Raw genomic sequence first — 21,789 nt, 5'->3', positions numbered from 1 at the left:
TGAATATTTCCTTTGGTAAATTTATTCAGTCCCTTACATCTTGTCCTACAAATAACAATAACACTTATTTGGGACATGTTTCACCCTTAATTTAGGGCATCTTCAACCTAAAATTATCTTCAAAAGTACATATAATATTACAAATAAAAGCTAAAAGATTAGCTAGATATTCAAATTTGGTACATATAATTTGAATATTGATACATTAATGAGAACTTGTTTAATGGAACACTGTCAATGATCATACTAAAACTATCTTGTCAGAGACTAAAACTTCCTCCATTAAAAATATGTAGTTCTAATTAAAATGGTTCAAATAAAAATGTTTCTGGATTCACCATTGTGATAATGCGTATATTGCCAATAAAATGAGGGTGTAAACATAAGCACAAAAACGTATGTCGTACGCAATATGTTCAAGGCCGCTATTGAAGTCGTAAGCCTGAAGATATTAAAACATTCAAAGGTAGGTACACGTAAAGGCGAAACTGAAACATCAGTTGAATTATCATAGAAGTGGCCCCTTATACAGGTAGGAAATATTGTCAGAAACCTTGGTCGAGAAAGCTTCTTGCAATGCTGTCATATGCCTTATCAATGTCAAGGAAAACCATAAACAGATCCTTGCTTTTTCCTCAATGCTTTTTCATTAACGTATGGACACTGAAGATTAGGCCCGAAGCCATACTGTTTCTCTTCAAACTGTGGCTCTAAGATGACGCACAATCTGCTCTCTAAGATTGTCTCAAAAATTTTATGCCCGTGAGAAAGGAGACATCACACACTTCAGTGATTGATTAAAGTTATTTCTGGAGTGCCCCGAAGACCACAAAAATACAACCAACATTGTGAGTTCTGGAGGCAGCTCTCTCTGTTGTTGGGAATCTTAAGTTTCTCTTCCACCTTTTAGACCGTTGACCAGATTTCACCTACTAACCCTAGGCAGGCGCCTTTACACTATACTACCATCCAGAGCCAGATGGACCTACGTTTTTTAATGAGGTGTTACTCCTCCCCCTCCTCCTTTCTCATCCCTTGCGGAACGAGGCCCTGGGCTAGGGACCGGCATTGGTGGAGTTTGATTGCAATATATTGTATTTTTTCATGTTTTCCTGGACATCTTTATTCTTTTCTTCAAAGTATTATACCCTTCTTATTCTGTTGACACTGAATTTCTGCATGTTACTACCGTGCTATAACCATTCAATTAGTGTTAATTTATATATTTATTTTTCAGAGAATATCGAAATAGCATAGATTTCCGACCTCTTAGGGAATCCGACCCAGTGGAAGACCACCAGATAACTGTTTGTATAAGGAAGAGGCCTCTTAATAAAAAAGGTAAGTTTCTTAGGCTGATTCAAAGGCTAGAAATAAATGAAATATAGTTTGTAATTATAGGTACTACCTTCTGTTTCCTTGGATATAAATTAATGAAGTGAATTCGATCTATGCCAAGTAAATATGCAAGCATGATACATGAATAGTGGATTACAACTATCCTAAATAATATTTTTTCATTATCAGCTGTAAGAATGGATTTAGTCTATTTACTAGAAAACATTGTGAAGTGGGTGAGAGGAATATACAGGCATGTAAGTAGAGTGAAAGTTGGCAAGAATGGCCAAAGAGAGAGACAATGTAATGTTCTTGCCCTGTTTACAAGGTCTTTCATAAAGAATTAACCGATTTCGAAGGCTTATTGCGCCGTACTCAAGCCACGCAGCGGAACGAGTCGCATATCGTTACGAAGGGCGTTGCCTCACATTTCTATTAGTAGTCAGTAGAGTGCTCCGCGCCTTCCTCTCCGCCCCTCCCCCCAGGACTCCATTCAACCTGCACAGCAGTGAACTCGCTCAATTGCCGCGTGAGTCTTAACAATGGCAACACCTCAGCACAAAGCATTCTGTGTTGTTGTGTTCGCACAGACCGGGTCTGTGGTCATGGTGCAACGCGAGTTCTGTAGGAGATATAACGATGCGTACAGGCCCTCTCCCAAGAACATCAGACGGAGGTTCCAGCAGTTTCAGGAAACAGGATGTTTGTGTTAAGGAAAAAGCCCTGGTCGACCGCAGCTGCACAGTCAGAAGAAAATGACTCTTACACATGAAACCGTACAGACTTCAGCTGGTTCAGGCACTGAGACATGTTGACAAGGGACAACGGATGGAATTCTGTGCTACGATGCGGAACTTAGAAAATGATGATGAAGACGCTTTTCCCGCCTCTTTTTTAGTGACGAAGCAACCTTCTATATCAAAGGCTGTGTCAATCATCACAATGTTCGAATTTTGGGGATTGCTATAATCTATCAGCTTCATTGTCCATATTGATAGTTTGAGCACACGAGTAAAAAGAATGAGAGTTTTCCACCTAATCAATAGTATATTATATATCTAAAACATTTCAATCGCATTAAAACACAGTACCGGTTTTGACCTGTTAATTAGGTCTTCGTCAGCTGCTGATGAACCTGCTTATTCAATAACAATTGTACAATGTAAAACATTACTTAGACTAAACATGAATGCCACATATACCAGTAAAATATAATGCTAAAATATAAAACAGAGTACAGTTCTTGAGTCGAAAATCCTTGTCATGTGAATGCTACATGTTTTATTAAAATATTAAGCTATAATGTTAAAATCAGGGTATAGTTCTTAACGCTTTCCAGCCCTTAGCGCCTGAAAGCGCCCGGCTGCATTATCTGCATTCGTCTGCGATCTGTGCGACAGTTATTTTATTTTTCTCATCAGTGAAGTGTTTATAAGGCATTTATGAACATGCAGTGCAATCTACAAGTCTTAGGGAATAAAGGAAGAGAGATAATCTGTCTTGACGTTGCCTAGGCAATGGTCTTGAACTTCCGCAAGCGCGGGTCAGCTGTTACGTTCGTAAACATGGCGGGATTGAATATCGCGTATATTGAAACTGAGCTGAATACGGGCAAAATAAGTGACACAGAATCCTTGAGTAGGGGTGCAGGTGAATATTTAATGAGTGAATAATGTATCAACGAAGATAATTTTAGTGATAACAGTGATATGAATGAAAACGAATATCGATTAATCAGACCTGATGGCGATGCCACGGCAATTCAGGTAACACAGATATTATGTTTCGTTACTCCGAATGATTAAATGGATGATGTTGAACCTGCGCATAATTCGGAAAGAGTATTAGGGGAAAAAGATTGTTTTGTACGTATGTTAGGAGGAGAAAAACTATTCAGTGACATAGCCTATTGCGCATATAACAAAGCAGCCTTCAAACAGTTGCATTCCGGTAAGATAAAAACAGAATGGGAAGACCCTTGCCCAGATGAAATAAAATCTTATATACATGGGCATCATTCCACTTCCAAAATCACGTGATTATTGGTTTTGAGGGATTCAGACAACATGGGAATGTGACAAATGCAGACTGTCTCTGTGTCGAGTATCACGAGGAGGAGGGGGTGAAAAACACATTATGACTCAATAAACAGAGAAATGGTTGTGATGGTATATTTTTTAATGTTATTGAAAATTTGAATTCATTGTGATCAATAGTTTTTACTGTATTTAACTTTTTCTGAAACAATACGGTCTGTTTCAGTTTTTGCTAAATAATAGGTTGAAACCTGGGGATAAGTGGAGTGAAAATGCGGGCGGGAAAGGGTTAAAGACTAAAGAGTCTCCGACATCCTTGTGTCAAGTTTAAATATCTTATTCTGTAATGCCATCATTATATCCAACGGTTGTACAAGGTAAATTCAAAAGTGCATTGCTGGGCTGAAAATATGCAGAAAAAAGCTATGTTCAGTAGTATATGAGGTTCTGTTCTTGTTTTATAGGTACATTTTAACAATATAACATAATACTTTAATGGGACGTGTGGCATTCACATGACACAAGGATTTTAGACTTCAAGAACTGTAACCTGTTTTATATTTTAGCATTACAGCATTATATTTTATTGGAATATGTGGCATTCGTGTTTAGTCTTAGTAATGTTTTACATTGTACAATTGTTATTGAATAAGCAGGTTCATCAGCAGCCGACGATGACCTAATTAAGTCGAAACTGGTACTGTGTTTTAATGTGATTGAAATATTTTATAAATATAATATAATATAATATAGTATAATATTTTATAAATATAATATAGTATTGATTTTGCCCCCGTTTTGCCGGGCAGCTCAGCCGGTAAGCAAAAGTTCCCAGAGGCGGAACGTTCGCTTACAGGCGACGCTAAATTATAGGGGACAGGGACAATCTAAGGACTGACGACAAATGAAAACACTAAAAAGAAATGGGTTTTAACATTTATTAAATAAAATATTAGCACTTTCCAGACTCAATAAATATTTTCCAAAATCTTGAAATAAATTATTTCTCTCTTCCCTGCTGGAATTCACCTCACAGTTCTCCATAAAATTTCATTCTGTAAAAATACGAAATTAAGTCTTAATAAATCGTCCTAAGAAATTAAATAAATTATTATTTGAGAGAATCCTATCTCAAAATATCAAAATTCTGAATTATATCTTTCTTTTGAATTATAATTTAAATTGACAATACTCTGCGATTCATTTAACCGTGAGTCAGAATTCTACCTCACACGAAAAATCCAATAGCTCATTTTTATTAATTAAATATTATTTCAATTAATTATTTAAGCTTCAAATTATATAATAAAATTATTTTGAAATCCAATATCCAACTCATTTAACTCTTATTTTTATGTCAATTGTCCTAGTGTTGTGCACAACTCACAATAAAGACTTAAATTTCCCGCGTTGTAGCGTTAGACATTTTACATTTTGTGAGCTTAGTTCATTGACGCGATCCTTGCTTAAGTATTTTCCCTCGAAGCAAAGATCCTAATCTATCTTATTCCATCATAAAATCACTTAAAGATTCATAATTGAGCCAAATATGCTCGCCACAAAACAACAACAAAAAATCGAGGCTTTACGCGCTCAGCGTACACATAACATGACGAAATATAACCTTGGAAATCACAATTACAAACAAAATCAGTCATTCATCCATCTCACATTCAAGCTTTGGTCCACGGTGATATTATTAAATAGATTTAACGAATCCTATCTCTTTATTTTTATTTTTAAATTTTATTTGAAATATGAGAGCTTCTCTCGATGACCATATCAGACAAGGGCTACCATTTCGATCGTCTGACGTGTGATTGTGATAGGATTATCACTTTTCCAATGAAATAAATTCCACAACGATGTTCCAGGATAATTTTACAGTAGAAATCGTCACTAAAAATTCCATAGAACTGCCTACAGTCACAGATAAATAAACATTCGCGCATACGGTCTATGAGTCACGACTGCGTTATTTTTAATCTCTTATCTCAAATTATTGATCAACATGTGCTGCATAAGAAGAAATTATGTTCAAAGACACACTCTCTTCCTTAACTGACTCATGTAATGGACACACAAATAAAATCCTATCTTAAGATCCATTTACAAGTCTCAAAATACCAATAAGAGTAAATGCAAAATTTGTGGACATCCAAGCCACGACCAATATTCCAGGCCAACATCTACTTCAATATAGCACACATTAATCACTTATAAGCACAGCAATAATTACACTCATGACCTTTAAACATTCTATTAGACCGTAATAATGTCACTTATTATTATTATTATTATTATTATTATTATACGTGCGCGGTCGCGTCATCACAGGCTATGGTTAAATGAAATCATAGATGACTCTATTCTATCTCGAATCTATGGTAAACCACAAGACATCAAGGAAAAATCCTAAATTCACAGAACACGTCGATATTCTGTCCCAAATAATTCAGAAGTTATTCCATCATTAATTTATAAATTAATAACTATTATCGCGTGGGTCAAATATTTTTAACACTTCCCTAGACTTATCATGGGACAGTGAGAACATGTCACGAAGCACTCACTCACATAGAACAAATTATAGGTCCCAATTACACTCTCACACACATCAAATCTACCAACACCAGTGAAAGAAGAGTGAAATTCCTAACTACAAAGACTATTAGAAATGATTTCAAATATCCAAGCAAGGACTACGTCTACATAATTATTACAACAGAAAACAGAGAAAAGTATAATTTAAAATCTTAGCTGTAGTAGACTTGGCTTCTGGACTCGGTTGATGATCAGTGAATATTTAACCAAACTCCATCTCCGATGTTATTCTCTCCCGGCCTGAATTATGCCTCACATTTTAATGATACATGGCTGCAGCAGGCGAGGACTTAGGACAATTACAAACTCCGTCGTAATGCTGAAGTTCCATTCTTCCAAAGTATTTCAGGATTGCTGGGGATCTTGCGTCTTCTGGTGAAAACTGAAACTTAAAAAATCCGTCTTAGAAATAATTCCTAACACACACTCGATTCTTCAAGATGGCACAGTTTTACCTACTTTAGAAAATTTTCTTCAGATTTATAAATTTAAAGAAATCTGAACTGCTGCGTTTCTGATATTTCGGCGTCACAAAATTTCCTCAGCAGCAGAAAATTTATCGTCTTTCCTCAATGAATGCTGGTAATATTCCACGTCGGATACGTCGTTTCCAATAACACATGTGCTCATACAATTATTCCCGTAGACAATTGATCAACTGAGCAAATTAGCAGAACAGAATGAGCCGAATGCAAATGAGCAGAATAGAATGAGAAAGATTTTCCCAAGTACATGGGTATTTATTTCTTCAAGACGTAGGTGAGTTTGTTAATTAATTTTTATTGGCTGAGATTTTGCGATCGGGCTAACCTTGCGATTCAATTGGTTAAATATCATGACGTCAAAATCTCAAAGTATTGATCGCTTTTAATCTGGTCGGGTTCCTGTCCACGTGCCACCCTTCTGATGTCTTCAACAAGGCACAAAAAAAAAACCCAGACTCGCATACACGGCACGGGGAAAACCTGTTTCCTGCTGGCTATCAGATAGTGCAGAGTTGAACTCACCTTCCTGGACGACAATTTTATGCATGGTTCCACTCAAGTAATAAAATATTCTTTCCACACAAACCAATAACCAATTTTCAAGGGTGCAGTTTTAATGTGATTGAAATATTTTATAAATATAATATAGTATTGATTTTGGGGATCGAATACCCACATGCTACAATCGAGCATGAACAGAATTCTCCCAAGGTAAATGTTTTCTGTGCAGTCATTAATGTCATGGTTTATGGCCCTTTCTTCTTCAACACTAACACTGTCACAGGACAAAGCTATCTCGCAATGTTACGGACCTGGCTCTTCCCTTTGCTGCAAACGCACTCATACGACTTCATTTTCCAACAAGATGGAGCCCCGTCCCATTAGAGCTTACCAGTGCGAGCATTTCTGAATGAAACAGTGCCTCAGTGGTGGATTGGTCGACACACTGCTACGGATAGTGCTCTATATTCTCATGGCCTCCCAGATCCCCAGACCTCACGCCTTGCGACTTCTTCCTGTGGGGATACGTCAAGGACAAAGTTTGTTCCACCACTACCCACTATACTGGACAACCTTCAAGAGCGGATAACACGTGTGATCAACTCGGTGGATCGTGATATGTTGCAACACATTCGGGAAGAATTGTCCTTTACAAAGGCGATCACCTTGATGTGGTCCGTGCTGCTCGTGGTGGTCATACTGAACACTTGTAGGACTAAACTTGAACATCAGTCATACATGTGTCTTAGGTTTAAGTGGTGGTGGTGATTTTTGTTTTAAGAGGAAGTACAACGAGGTAATCATCCTCTCTGAACAAATAAGTGGAAAAGAAATTTAAAATATAAAACAAAATCATTTATTCAACAAAGGAATTTGGAAACGCAGTACAAAATAAAACATCTGGTACTGCTGACTGTTGGGAAAATATAGCTTGATGAAATTGGTTCATTCTTTATGAAAGACCCTGTATTTTGAGCAGTTAGAATGAACTGGTGTACAGTGTACAATTTTTATTTTCATAGGGTACGTGTACACTCAGCAATAAATCATTTGTATGTCATTGTCACATGGCCAATAATTCAAGACAGTAGTGGTATGGTTACCTTCAACATCATATTGCTTGGTGTATGCATCAATGCACCAGATCAGAATAATGTTCCATTAATATCCTTTGAGATAGCCAATCAAGCTCTGTCATCAGCGACAGTATTGATGGCTACTGGCTATGCACAGAGAGGATATTAAAACACATTGTTGATGACTGTCACTTCCACCACTTATATACATTGGTGGCCGGTTTCTGGTACACCACAGTTACCTGTGAGTTACCTAATGCGCTTGTAACTTCAACTGCACTGTTAACTTAATGAGTTTCCAGAAACTTGTTGTGGGTACAACATCGTAACTGACGTAAAACCTTCAATTATTATGTTTAATATATTTTAATTATAGTTTATTTAATGCTAAATTATCTTTTATTAAGTGTTAAACATAACTAGTATATGGTTTCTCTGTAAATATGTAGTATAAATGTGTATAACCTCAAATACGTATTGTTTAACTTAAAAATCTATAGAATCGAAAACGGTAGAAAATTCCATAATGTTCGTATGTTAGACTTATTGTCTATAATTTGGTATATATGAAGGGTTCTGGAAACTTACAGTAAGGTTTTATTATCCAGATACATGTAGAGACATTACGAATGTTGTAGATACTTCCATGTACATTTTGAAATATTGAAGAAAGTTAGAGTACACATTCGACTAGCTAGTTGATCGATGTTTCGAGTGTGTTTCATTAGAGTGTTCTAAGAACTTTTCCAGAAGTCGATCATTCTGGATGGTTGATGGAATAGTATAAATATCGAGCTGTCAGTCAGTGAAGGCAGTTCTAAGTTTGCAGATCTTGGTTCTTGAGACTCAGGCAAGTGATGGACTGGGAGTGGCTGTTGGGCTCCGAGGTGGAGTCTGAGGATTGGACTCGAGTGAGTGAGGTGGGGAATTCAAGAGAGAGTATGTTATAGTGCGCGCGTCAGTGTTGTTGATATCTGTACTTGACAGAATCGACTTCAGGGTACTCTGCTATTGAGTGTTGTATATAGCGTCATTTGCTACTGTGTAAAATTGTGTGTTGTGACTTACAGTGTAAATAAAGTAATTTGTATAAGGAAGTGAACGTGTTCTCGTGTGATTTATTTACGTCAAATAAAATCGCAATGTAGAACGATTAACTTAAATCCAGATTTATAAACCTTGGCAATTTTATTTAGCGTATGGTCCATATAATTAAGTCGAGTACAGAAATAAATTATATACATATTTACATAACAGAGAAACAATGAATAAGGAAAGACTCCTTACAATTGAATGTCAAGATCATTGATCAACTGTATTGCTTCTTGAGTTGCCATCAGAAAATTCGTTTTGCTGCCTGTGTTTGCCCGCGTTTCACACTGACAATGTGGTGTATGGTTTGTCGTGCAGCTCCAGTCACACGCGGGTGTCAGCAACTTGTTGCTTTTAACAACCTGTCTCTGCATCTGCCATGACCTGTTCTTATTCTGTTGAGAGCAGTATTTTACGTGGTAGCTGGAATCCGCTTGGAAGTTTGGCATTCGAGAACATATCTGCAGGTGCATCTCCGTTTCTGCTTCCCTCATTCTCTTCCACTCTGCAGTTGGGTTGTAGCCTCTAGCAACCATGTCTGAGGTGTTGGGTGGTGTGAACGTAATCTGTTTTTGTTGATAGTTCGTATAGGTAAATCGGGGTTTCTTAAGATTTTATTGAATTCCTTGATGAGAGGGGTGGATCTGTGTAAATCAGATGGCATTGCTCCAGATAAAAGCAAGAGCCATTGAGTTAGTGTAATCGAATTGTGCCAGTTATGTGCATAATGGAATTCAATTGAGTATCAATAAGTCTTGTGTGATGACTGTTCATCGATACTGGAGCACAGTACTCAGCACTTGAATACACAAAGCCTAAAGCTGAAGACCGTAAAATGCTTTCCAAAGAACCCCAGGTAGTTCCACAAAACTTATGAATGATGTTAGTTGTTTTCAATTTCTGTGCTGAGTTCAGCAGATGTTGCTTGTAGGATAGCGTTCGATCCAAGGTTACTCAAAGACATTTTGGGTTCCAGTTGTGGTGAAGTATCCTGCTGTAGAAACTCACACTCAATTTAGTATTTGCTGAGTGATTTAAATGGAAACAAGACACCTCCACAACGGGCGACTTAAACGCACTCTACAGTGTGCTAGCAGCAGTGCCCGACCTGTAGCTCAGATCATTTCAAACAGAAAAGATGGCCTAGGCCACCATAGCTCAATTAGTAGAGCAACCAACGCGAAATCGGGAGGTTGTGGGTTTGGATCCCACTGGTGTCCGGCTGGCCATTTTTGTTCTGTACTTAACATCTCTTCAACACGTACTACATGTATGTAACACGACCTAATACGTTGAAAGTCTGTTTCGAAAAGCAACAGACGTTTTCAGTTTTCTTTGGAACCCCATTTCTATGAATGTTGTAAGTGCCAAAACTTGATTACAACAGCTGCGACCTGGTCTGAAGCCTGCCTGATCCATGGGAATGTGCTGTAAAATGGCACTGTTTATTCTGTTAGGAGTCTTTCAAAGTTTGTAGCAACAGCTGAGGGGAGCTTTGGGGTGATAATTTTCTGGCTTGTTGTTTGGTTTACCAGGTTTTAAAATTGCAGTTATCTTAGCCTTTTTGAACTCAGTGGCATGTGTCCACTTAGTAAGTTATCTGTGAAAAATTCTGCCAGCAATTTCTTTGCATTTTGTCCCAGATTGATCAAGAACTTGGGATGAATTCCATCGAAGCCAGGAGCTTTAAATTGTTTTAGATCTTTCAGTGTTGTATCAATCTCGGATACTGTGAAAGGATTTTCATATTCTGAAGTCTGAGTTGCTGTTGACTGCAAGACTTGAAGTTGTTGTCTAATAAATTTGGTGGGTTTCTTGTCACCTGGAACTCGTGACATTGCAATGATGTGAGAGGCAATTTGGTATGGCGTAACTTCAGCCTGTTCTCTGCATACTGGTGGGCTTCCTTCTAATCTTCTGAGAAGGCTCCAAGCTCCTCTGCTAGAACAAGTAAATCTATCCTCTCAACTATTTCTATCCACTTATGACTTCGAGACAAGTCCAGGCTGGACAGAAGCTCGGTTGCTGTGTTAGGATCTCCGCATCGTCAAAAGTCTTGGTATAGTGCACTATCTTCATTCCATTCAAGGATATATTCTTTGCAGTAACATATTGGAATGAACTTCTTAGCTGTTCCTGTAGCTGCACCATCAAAACACCTATAGTTGTTAGATTTAGGAGGAATCCATCAGATGCACTTATTATGTTCTGCTGTGAAATTGGTCCAGTCAGCTTTACGATAGTTCCAATGAGAATGTGGTCTTCATACAATTACAGGGATTGTGATACCAATTTCAGTTAGGACGGGCCTAAGTTGGCTATATGGAAATTCACCAATCACTTTTCTCGTGATGTTTTCAGGAAAGCCACTTTCATTACAGCTTACAAAACAGAAGTCTGGATTTGTATCTTTGTTCCATGCAGCTGATCTAGATGTGCCGTTGTCTTCAGCATCAAAAATTAAATGGAGGTCAGTTTCCTCTGCCCATTTCACAAGCATTCTACCATTTTCATCAATTTTGGAGTACTTCCAGAGTCCATGGTTATTGTTATAATCCCCAACATAAATTGCATGACGCTTTGCAATATGTAAGGCATGTTCAGGCTAGAGAATGTTTAGTGGTTTGTAGACATTTGTTATAGTAATGCCTTGCAACTGTGTGACAAATATATGTATATTTTCGTCTGTGTTTTCAGAAATCAGCGAGGCTTCATTTATGTTCTTACTGATGTAGGTGGCTATTCCATACACATCGTGATGTCACTCCAAGAGCATTATAACCAGGGATACGACCTCTGCTTTGAAACTGATCTGCCTTAGAAACATGCGTTTCCTGAATGACAACAGTATCAATATTGTTGTCCAGTAAGAGTTAAAAATAAAAGGAATATTTTAGGCAATACAAAGTAACAAGAAACAAGATCAAACTCAGTACACCAAGATGAAAAACTTTGAACACACACAGACCTTATTTCTTTTTTCTCCAGGTTGTTTTTAGTTGTGACATTTGACCCACAAGTTTGTGAACTTGTAAAAATATGAGACAATAGCCTTGTATTTTATCTAAATATATATTTTGATATGAGGTATATAGAAGTTAGTTGTACGAAAATGTTGATAATTGCCAGTTTTTCATGACTTACTTGCAGCTGATGATGGCGCAAAAGAAATGCCGTAACTAGTACTGCTAAATGAAGTTAATGTGTAATACATTCAGGCAACATTGTTTTGTATTGAATAGGTGGAACCTCTAAAAACTTCACAAGTATTTGTGATCTTGGTGCAATATGGATAAAATAAAAGATTAAATTTCTCATGTACATCAGCCTAGTAGATTCTAGAGACTAGTCACTAGGTTTGGAGAAAATGTTGGTGAATTTTAGTTTATTAGCTACTTGATAAAAATAGCATTGCACTTTGCATAATCGTGCAGGCGTGTGATGTAATAAATTATGTGGCTTGGTTCTAAAAGGGCCAATGTCAAAAAAACCTGTTTTTGAGCTATGAGCATTTGAAGTTTTGCTTATAGTTTTCCAACTTTAAATAACTCGATACTTTCTTTGTGGAAGTCGCCTTATTAAACGCTAATTTTTGCTATCGTATTCTTGAAAAATTGCCAGGTCTCTAATCTTTATTGGTAATCTAACATTATTGGCAACAGCTTTTTTAATTAAACGTTAACTGTTCGTTTAGCACTTAACAGAGACATTGGCCCATTTAACATGTTGCAAGCCAGGATAAAACGCGTTTGTATCAGTTAACATCTCAATTTCTATAAAAAATAACATTGGCCCTTTTAGAACCAAGCCACAGAATTAATCTATGAATTTGCATAGCAATGGCATCTGAATGCATGACTGATTCACACCTGTGGAACACTAGTTCATACTACTTTTGGAAGGCTTAAGAGACCGATCATCTCATTCACATACATCCTCTGAGGAAAGAGATATATGTAATTTGTAGCTTTGTAGCCTCGTATAGCAACAGAGGGGTTCTGAGACATTTCCTTCTTAAGAAGGATGGTAATTTTATTCTTGCTCTCTACATCTGTAATTTTGAGTCTGTTTTGAGATCCTCTTGAATTTCTTGAATCCAATGCCGTCCTGTCTTCTCTCCCAGATTTCTCATCACTAGTTACCGTAAAATACTTCTGTTAATCTTAAGATGTGAAAAAAAATAAGAGATTCTTTTCTTCATCGTGCTGGTAACTAGGTCAATCTCTCGATAGACAGTTTCATTAGGGAGGATTCTCCAGAATCCTTCAACCTGGTACTTTTTATTTATGCAAGTTCTGATAATTCTTCTTTCAGTTTTGAGGTGGTGATCAGTTTGTCTTTCATTTTAAATTTAGAACAAGGCTTCACAAGTGTAAGTGGCTTCGGGCAAAGTTAAAGTTTTATAGTGTTGGGTCTTAGTGTCTGCTGACAAGCATTTTTTGTTACAAGTTGACCAGGTTTGAAATTGTGAATTTTTTTTTTCTCCTCCATTTTGTTGGTTCTATTTATCCATGTTGCTTTCTCGCTCAAGTTGTACATAATGATTACATACATACATTATCATTAAAGGCTGGTATGCCTTTGTGTTCATTCTGCAAGCCTCTGTGAATTTACTAACCATCGCCACAATCCTCTATTTGCACTAGTGCTGTGGCCTCATTTAGTTCTTTACCTCTTATCTTGAAATCGTTAGAAACCAAGTCTAACCATCGTCATCTTGGTCTCCCTCTACTTCTCTTGCCCTCCATAACAGAGTCCATTATTCTCCTAGGTAACCTATCCTTCTCCATTCACCTCATGTGACCCCACCACCTAAGTCAGTTTATGCGTACAGCTTCATCCATAGAGTTCATTCCTAAATTAGCCTTTATCTCCTCATTCCGAGTACGCTCCTCCCATTGTTTCCACCTGTTTTTACCAGCAATCCTTCTTGCTACTTTCATGTCTGTTACTTATAACTTATTAATAAGATATCCCAAGTCCACCCAGCTTTCGCTCCTGTAAAGCAAAGTTGGTCTCAAAACAGACCGATGTAGAGAGAGTTTCGTCTGGGAGCTGACTTCCTTGCTGCAGAATACCGTTGATCGCAACGGCGAGCTCACTGCATTAGCTTTACTACACATTGAATCCATCTCGTTTACTATTAAACCATCCTGGGAGAACACACAACCTAAGTACTTGAAATTATCAACCTGTTCTAGCTTTGTATCACCAATCTGACATTCAGTTATGTTAAATTTCTTACCTACTGACATCAGTTTAGTCTTCATACCATACTCATTGCACCTATTTTCAAGTTCCAAGATATTAGACTGCAGGCTTTCAGCACAATCTGCCATTAACGCATTTATGCCCGTAACTTTTTTTTTTCCTCGTTAATTTTGATCATTTATGCTTATATTTTGTGTATGAGACTCAAACATAACAATTAGTACAAATTTTATGTTATTGCGTGTTCTGTATGGTGAAAATAGCATGGGTAAAAAACGACCCAGCTGGCATGACCCCTTATGTAGTTGTGATCAAGATTTTATGGTTAATTATTTTAAATGCAGGAATAATCTTGAACAAAATAAGTATATTCGTATCTAATAAAGTTACAAATAACACATGTTACTCAGAGTTCACTTGTTCTGAATTAGTTTTAAAAATTGTTTCACATTCACTGTTTAAACGTTTTGAGGTTTCACAATACACAGGAATTACATATGATTGAAAGCTGCAAAACACTTGTCATGCAGTGGAACAGAGCACTTCTTACAGGCTTTCACTATTTTGTTGGAGCACTGGGCACATCTTCAACTCTCCTTCTACACTGCAAATGTTGATGAGGTCCCGGACTCAGGAATGGTTTACCATACATTAACAAGGCTCGGACTACAGCTCTTCGAAATCCTGGAGCATCCAGGGACAACCCTACCCTTGTACTCAGAAGCCAGGCATTGTTCGACACATCCAGCTTATATATTGTGATTTCTATGGCTGATGATGATATTATATATGTCGAAACCAGTCCCAAAGATGAATAAAAGGTATTTGTAACTTAAACACGTACCTAATTAGTATTGAAAAAGGTTGAACCTAATAGATATCTTATCGTTAATTTCAATTCAATACGGAAACATTAATGAAGTTCATATCTTTAAATCTTCTGCAGTCTCAGATAAAATAACAATATCATTGGCAAATCTCAAGTTTTTTTTATTTCCTTTCCTTGGACTGTAATTCCCTTTCCAAATTCCTCTTTGATTTCCTTTACTGCCTGTTCTATAAACATTGAAAAGGAGGGTGACAAACTGTATCCTTGCCTCACTCCTTTCTGGATTGCTGCTTCTTTTTCACTTATCACTGCAGACTGATTTTTATACAGATTGTAGATAATTCTTTGTTCTCGGTGTCTGATCCCAATCACATTCAGAATCTTATATAGCTTCGTCCAATCAGCATCATCAGATGCCTTTTCTAGATCTACGAATGCCATGTACGTGGGCTTGTCCTTCTTGAATCGATCCTCTTAAGATCAGACGTAAAGTCAGGATTGCTTCACGTGTTCCTACATTTCTTCTGAAGCCAAATTGATCTTCTCCCAACTCAGCTTCAACTTGTTTTTCCATTCTTCTGTAAACAATACGTGTCAAAATTGTGCAGGCATGAGATACTAAACTAATGGTGCGATAGTTTTCACACCTGTCAGCACCGGCTTTCTTGGGAATAGGTATAACAACATTCTGCCGAAAATTGGATGGGACTTCTCCTGTCTCATACATCTTGCACACCAAATGGAATAACCTCGCCATGCTGGTTTCTCTTAAGGCAGTCAGTAATTCAGAGGGAATGTCATAAATTCCAGGAGCCTTGTTCCTATTTAGGTCGCTCACAGCTCTGTCAAACTCTGACCTCAAAATTGGGTCTCCCATTTCATCAGCATCAACAGCCTCTTCTTGTTCCAGAACCAAATTATCTACATCTTCACCTTGATACAACTGTTGGATATGTTCCTGCCATCTTTCTGCCTTCTCATCTTTCCCTGGAAGTGGCTTCCTTCTGAGCTCTTAATATTCATACACCTAGATTTCCTTTCTCCAAAGGTTTCTTTGATTTTCCTGTATGCAGCATCTACCTTTCCTAGGACCAGACAACCTTTGACATCCTTGCACTTACATGTCATAATTCTCATATTTTGGTCCATATTGAAATGTACAATGCAGTCAAATAAATAATAAAATTTAATTATTCCACCTATTCAATACATACAAAGAGATATTAATAAAGAATTAAATCTGTAAATAAAACTATAGGGACATGTTTCGCCCTTTAGTTAAGGGCATCTTCAGCCTCAGATTTGACTTCATCCTTGCACTTCTCCTTCAGTCAGTCTTCCTTAATTACCCTGCACTCTTTATCCACTTTATTCTTTAATCGCCTGTATTCTTTTCTGCCCTCTTCATTTCTAGCATTCTTTTATTTTCGTCGTTCATCAATCAAGTCTAGTATCTCCTGAGTTATCCACTGATTCTTAGTTGATTTTTTTCTTCCTTCCTAACATTTCTTCAGCAGCCCTGCTGACTTCATTTTTCGTGACTATCCACTCTTCCTCTATTGTGTTTCCTTCAGCCTTTTCATTTAGTCCTTTTGCAACATGTTCCTTGAAACAATCCCTCACACTCTTTTCTTTCAACTTGTCTAGATCCCATCTTTTGCATGCTTTCCTTTCTTCAATTTCTTCAACTTCAGATGGCATTTCATGACCAACAAGTTGTGGCCCGAGTCAGTCTGCTCCTGGGAATGTTTTGCAATCCAACACCTGGTTTCTGAATCTCCGCCTAATCATAATGAAGTCTATTTGATACCTACCAGTGTCTCCAGGTCTCGTCCACGTATACAGCCGTCGTTTGTGGTGTTTGAACCAAGTATTGGCAAGGACTAAATTATGATCAGTGCAGAATTCAACCAGCCGACTTCCTCTTTCGTTCCTTTGTTTCTGTCCGAATTCTCCTACTGTATTACCTTGTCTTCCTTGGCATACCACTGCATTCCAGTCTCCCATCCCAATTAGATTCTCGTCACCTTTTACATATCAAAATTGAAATAATAAATAAGGTTGTTCCGGCCTAGCTATGGCTAGACCACCTAGTTACTCGCTACCACTTTAGGACAGATAGCAGTACCCTTCAGTGTGTACTTATTTGAAGGCCCTAAGCCGGAAGTGGTGTGGATGGAAGGGGATGAGAGACTGTTATGCTCTGGTGCCTCGTGCGAGAGGACACGAGAACATGTGACTGACTGTTATCGAGGGCATCTGCCCATCAATACTCAGTATTATGTATTAATATTGTGTTATAAGTGTCGTAAGTGTAACAAATGTTGTTATTTAAATTAAGTGAGTGATTTACGTTCAAAACATGGTCCAATTACCGGGCCGGATTATCTGCACCACGAGGACCTTGTGAAAGCAGCGTGGCGTGTAGTATGGACGACTAGTTTCTACAGTAACATGGAGATACTTGGAAGTTCACTTCAGTGACATCATCTGGCAGTCCCAGGTTCGATGTCCCAGCACCAGAGGTAAACTAAACTGAGAAGGAAGGTCAGTACTATTCATTTAAGGCTCTCCTTTTCTCCTTGTTATTGTCTTACCCTCTCCATCATGGAATCTTCAACAAGGCAAAAGCTTCTTAAGCAGAGGTCGCGATTTAAAGCGCAACTTACCCGCTCGGAAACATTCGTTGAGAATTTCATCGCTCAACAAGATTCGAATTCGCATGAAATTAAACTGCGATACGAAGACATGAGTGCATTAATGTCGAAGTTTGATGACGTGCAGTCAGAATTAGAATTAGGAGACGTTGACAACGAGCAAGCTCATGATCAGGCGCGTGCCCAATTCGAAACCAAATACTACAAGGTAAAGGGCGAAATGAGTAAAATAATAGCGAACCTTGAAGAATCATCACGCGACACGGTAGATTCAGGAAGAACTCAGGTCAGCAGTGTCGCGAGTTTAAAGTTACCGGCTATAAACATTCCACATTTCGATGGAAAATACGAAAACTGGCTCTCATTCGCAGACAGTTTTCAAGTTATGACTCATAACAACAAAAATCTGCCAAGTGTCCAGAAATTTCACTACTTAGCATCTGTTCTCAATGGCCCTGCCAGCCAATTAATTCAAAATTTACCCATCACAGAGGTAAATTATGAGGTAGCGTGGAAAATGTTGAAGGACAGATTTGAGAACAAGAAACTAATAGCAGCTACTCATGTTAAGGCACTCTTAACTTTAAAATCAGTCTCCAGTGAAACAGCCACAGAACTGTTAAGGTACTCTAACACTTTTAATAGTCATTTGAATGCACTCAAGGCCCTAGAACTTAACATTCCACTGCATGAAGTTATTGACTCAACTGTATGCTCAAGGACTTGATGCTTGTACTAGACGAGACTGGGAATTATCGCAAGCAGACACTCGGGTTCCATCACTTGATGACTTGCTGTCGTTTGTTGAGCACAAATGGCAAGCTCTGGAGAACTTCCCTAGCTCACAGCACACTGCACCATCGCACAGACAACAAGCTGACAGAAATAAGCCTAAACCTCAAGGGGATACTCAACCACGTTACACTTACACCTCTACCAGTCTCATAAAGTGTCCCTGCTGTCATGGTAATCACCCGATATTTAAATGTGAAGGGTTTGCAGCTCTGAGTGTGGAAGATAGACAAAGAAGGGTTAAGGAAATGGATTTATGTTTTAACTGTTTGCGTACAGAGCATTCTGCCAAACAGTGCAAATCACGTGGTTGTAAATTATGTAGTAGGAAGCATCACACCTCATTACATAATCCTTCAGGTAGAGAGGGAGGTACAGCCCATCAAACTGCATCCAACTCCTCTCGCACATACTGCAATACAAGAGACCCTGTAGGGGTTCTGCTGTCCACTTCCATGGTCAAGGTACTAGATTCTAGGGGGCAAATGCAGGTCTGCCGGGCACTTCTTGACAGTGGCAGCCAGGTTAATCTTTGCACTGAAAGTCTAGCACAGCAATTAGGCCTTAAGAAAATGAAGAATCCCATACCAATCAGCGGCATAAATGATTCCATTTCTCAATCAAGGTACAGTGTTCAGTCAGAATTGCAATCCACTGTAAGTAACTTCATTGTGAGTATGACTTGCTCTGTCTTTCCACGTATCACAGGTAACATGCCCAGTAGTTACATTCAGCATGAGCATTGGAACTTGCCCACTGACTTGAAGCTCGCTGACCCCAAGTTCTTCCAGCCAGGTGACATTGAATTGTTAATAGGCGCAGAACATTTCTTTTCATTACTGAAACCTGGGCGCAGAACTCGATCACTGGATTATCCTATCCTTCAAGACACTGAACTAGGATGGATTATTGCTGGACACTACGATCGTAGGGAAGAGAAAAATCCTACTCTAACTACATGTTTCTTGAAGTCAGAGGACAGGTTAGACACCCAACTACAACGGTTCTGGGAAATAGAAGAGCTTACGTCACGAGTCGTGACAAGAGAAGAGAGAGCCACAGAAAAACATTTTACAGAGAATACTACTAGGATGCTACAGGTAGATTCATAGTTCGCTTACCTCTCAAGCAGAAACCTGAGGTTCTGGGAAACTCCTTCAATCATGCCATGTCAAGACAAAATTAGAACGGCGTTTCAGCAGGCAGCCCTCACTTAAGCACGAGTACTCTTTCTTCACGAGTATGAGGCGATGGGGCATATGGTTAAGGTGGATACTGCACCCGCCCCTTCCCTATATGGCACCGGCATGGAATCTACAGGGTCGCACACGGGTCAAGAAGTATGAAATAAATAGGCGCTGAACTAAAGTAAACTTAAATGCGTACAGGGGAGGAGAAGCAGGGCATACATAACTAAAATGAAAACACATTCGAATTAAGATATTTAACTCACAAACCGGTTTATTGAACCTTAATGATGATGGGAAATGACGCACTAAATAACACTAATGAATTACATTAAAATTTACAAATGTTTGTTGTAGTTTGTTTGGTGAACATCTGTCCGTTATACGTGATAGAAACGAGTACGTTTATCGCGAAGCGATGTATCGTGACATATAGCGAATGGTAATTTTATCATAACACTGAGGCTATATTATCACTAACACATAAAACGAACATGCGTCCGACAACACGTCTGAGCAATCCCTATTCTAATAAAGACCTAGATTTTCCAATGAAATGACGTAAAATAAACATACACACATATGATACAACACCGAGATTCGAACCGACCCTCGCTATTCTAGACGTCGCCAAGCTGATGGACAGAACCACCACTGACCTTATGTACAACCACACATGACATAAAGAACACATAGATGATACATGATATGCAAGAAAAATACATAAAAGGCACTTTGATCTTTCTTCTGACGCTGTAGGCCTCCAATGCCTACGTTGAGCATCGAACTGACAACCTCTTGCGATGAAGGCAGGGTCCTGCAATCCCTATCTAATTATACTCGCACAATTAACAATGATTCATTGGCAAACATTACCGTTATCGGCCGGGTCGCTTGTTAATTATTACACTGCTTTGCCGTGTTAGGTAAATCATATTATTTCGCCGTTCAGAGAAGCCCACTTCTCTTTAACAGCAATGTCGCTCCTTCCTCAGCTTACGGAACGCCCACACACACAAAAAAAAAGGAACACAACTGGGCCAAGGCCAGACGGCGGTTCACCACCCCAAGGGTCAACACCCACATACAGGTGTAACATTTCCTTTCAAAAGGAAACAGTAACACTTCACTCGGAAATACATCTACAATAAACTGCGGTCTTAAAAGACTCGCGCAAATCACCTTGAATTCAACACATATTACCCAACAGTATCACGTCATTCTCACAACGCGACTCCGGTATTATAATGGTAATCCTTGCCCGATTGTTGTTGTTGTTGTTGTTGTTGTTGTTGTTGTTATTCCTGTCGTCCTACATAGCTTACCCGCTACATTACTTATACACGGTCATCGTGCGGAATCTATTCAGCAATTACAACACAATTAAGCACTCGCGCGGCAATTAACATCTGATTACTGACTGCTAATTAATCGATGGTCGGCTCATGGCTACTTTATCGTCACACGGCAACACATTCATTAATTAATTAATATTCACACAAATTGATATTTGACACACGTATAATGATCATTTCCTGGTAAATTTAATCACATAATCAATTTAATCTTATCACTCCCTGTCTAAGTATTTCAAAGGGTGGAATTTTTGTGTCTGTCAGTTCGGCCGCTGAGCCTCGTAGCTACGTGCCTTATGTACTGTAGTACTTACCGTTTTACATACCATACACTTATCAAATTAATGAATACTCTAATCACTACTCTCACTGCACTCACCTAAACTAATTACTCCTGGTCTTCTGACGCAAATAAACAAACAGAATCTCCCAAGAAAGAAGTAATTGAATGAATCTCTATCCCATGCAAAGCTAGAGTATTATATTCCCTAAATTATTTACAATCACTCAGACCTATCGTCGGTTTCCTAAACTAAGAATTAATAACTACGCGCCCATTCCGGCGCTCTATTTCAACAGGACTACATCTTTAATCTCTTATAGCGTCAGTTTACAATAAATATTCC

The 21,789-nt window shown here is 38.4% G+C and overlaps 1 protein-coding gene across 3 annotated transcripts in view; it reads left to right on the top strand.

The window, feature by feature from the left end:
* The window catches only part of Klp10A (kinesin-like protein 10A), a 664,442-nt gene that overhangs the window by 429,579 nt on the left and 213,074 nt on the right, over positions 1 to 21,789 (top strand). For all 3 annotated transcript variants that reach the window (XM_067145844.2, XM_067145843.2, XM_067145845.2), the window contains one exon: positions 1,238 to 1,341. In XM_067145844.2, the coding sequence (XP_067001945.2) occupies positions 1,238 to 1,341 (104 nt within the window). The remainder of the gene's footprint in view (positions 1 to 1,237; positions 1,342 to 21,789) is intronic.

This window comes from Anabrus simplex, chromosome 4 (genome assembly GCF_040414725.1).
Source record: "Anabrus simplex isolate iqAnaSimp1 chromosome 4, ASM4041472v1, whole genome shotgun sequence".
NCBI classification, from domain to species: Eukaryota; Metazoa; Arthropoda; class Insecta; order Orthoptera; family Tettigoniidae; genus Anabrus; species Anabrus simplex.
The sequence above is the reverse complement of the archived record's forward strand: the minus strand, read 5'-3'. Positions and strand labels throughout refer to the sequence as shown.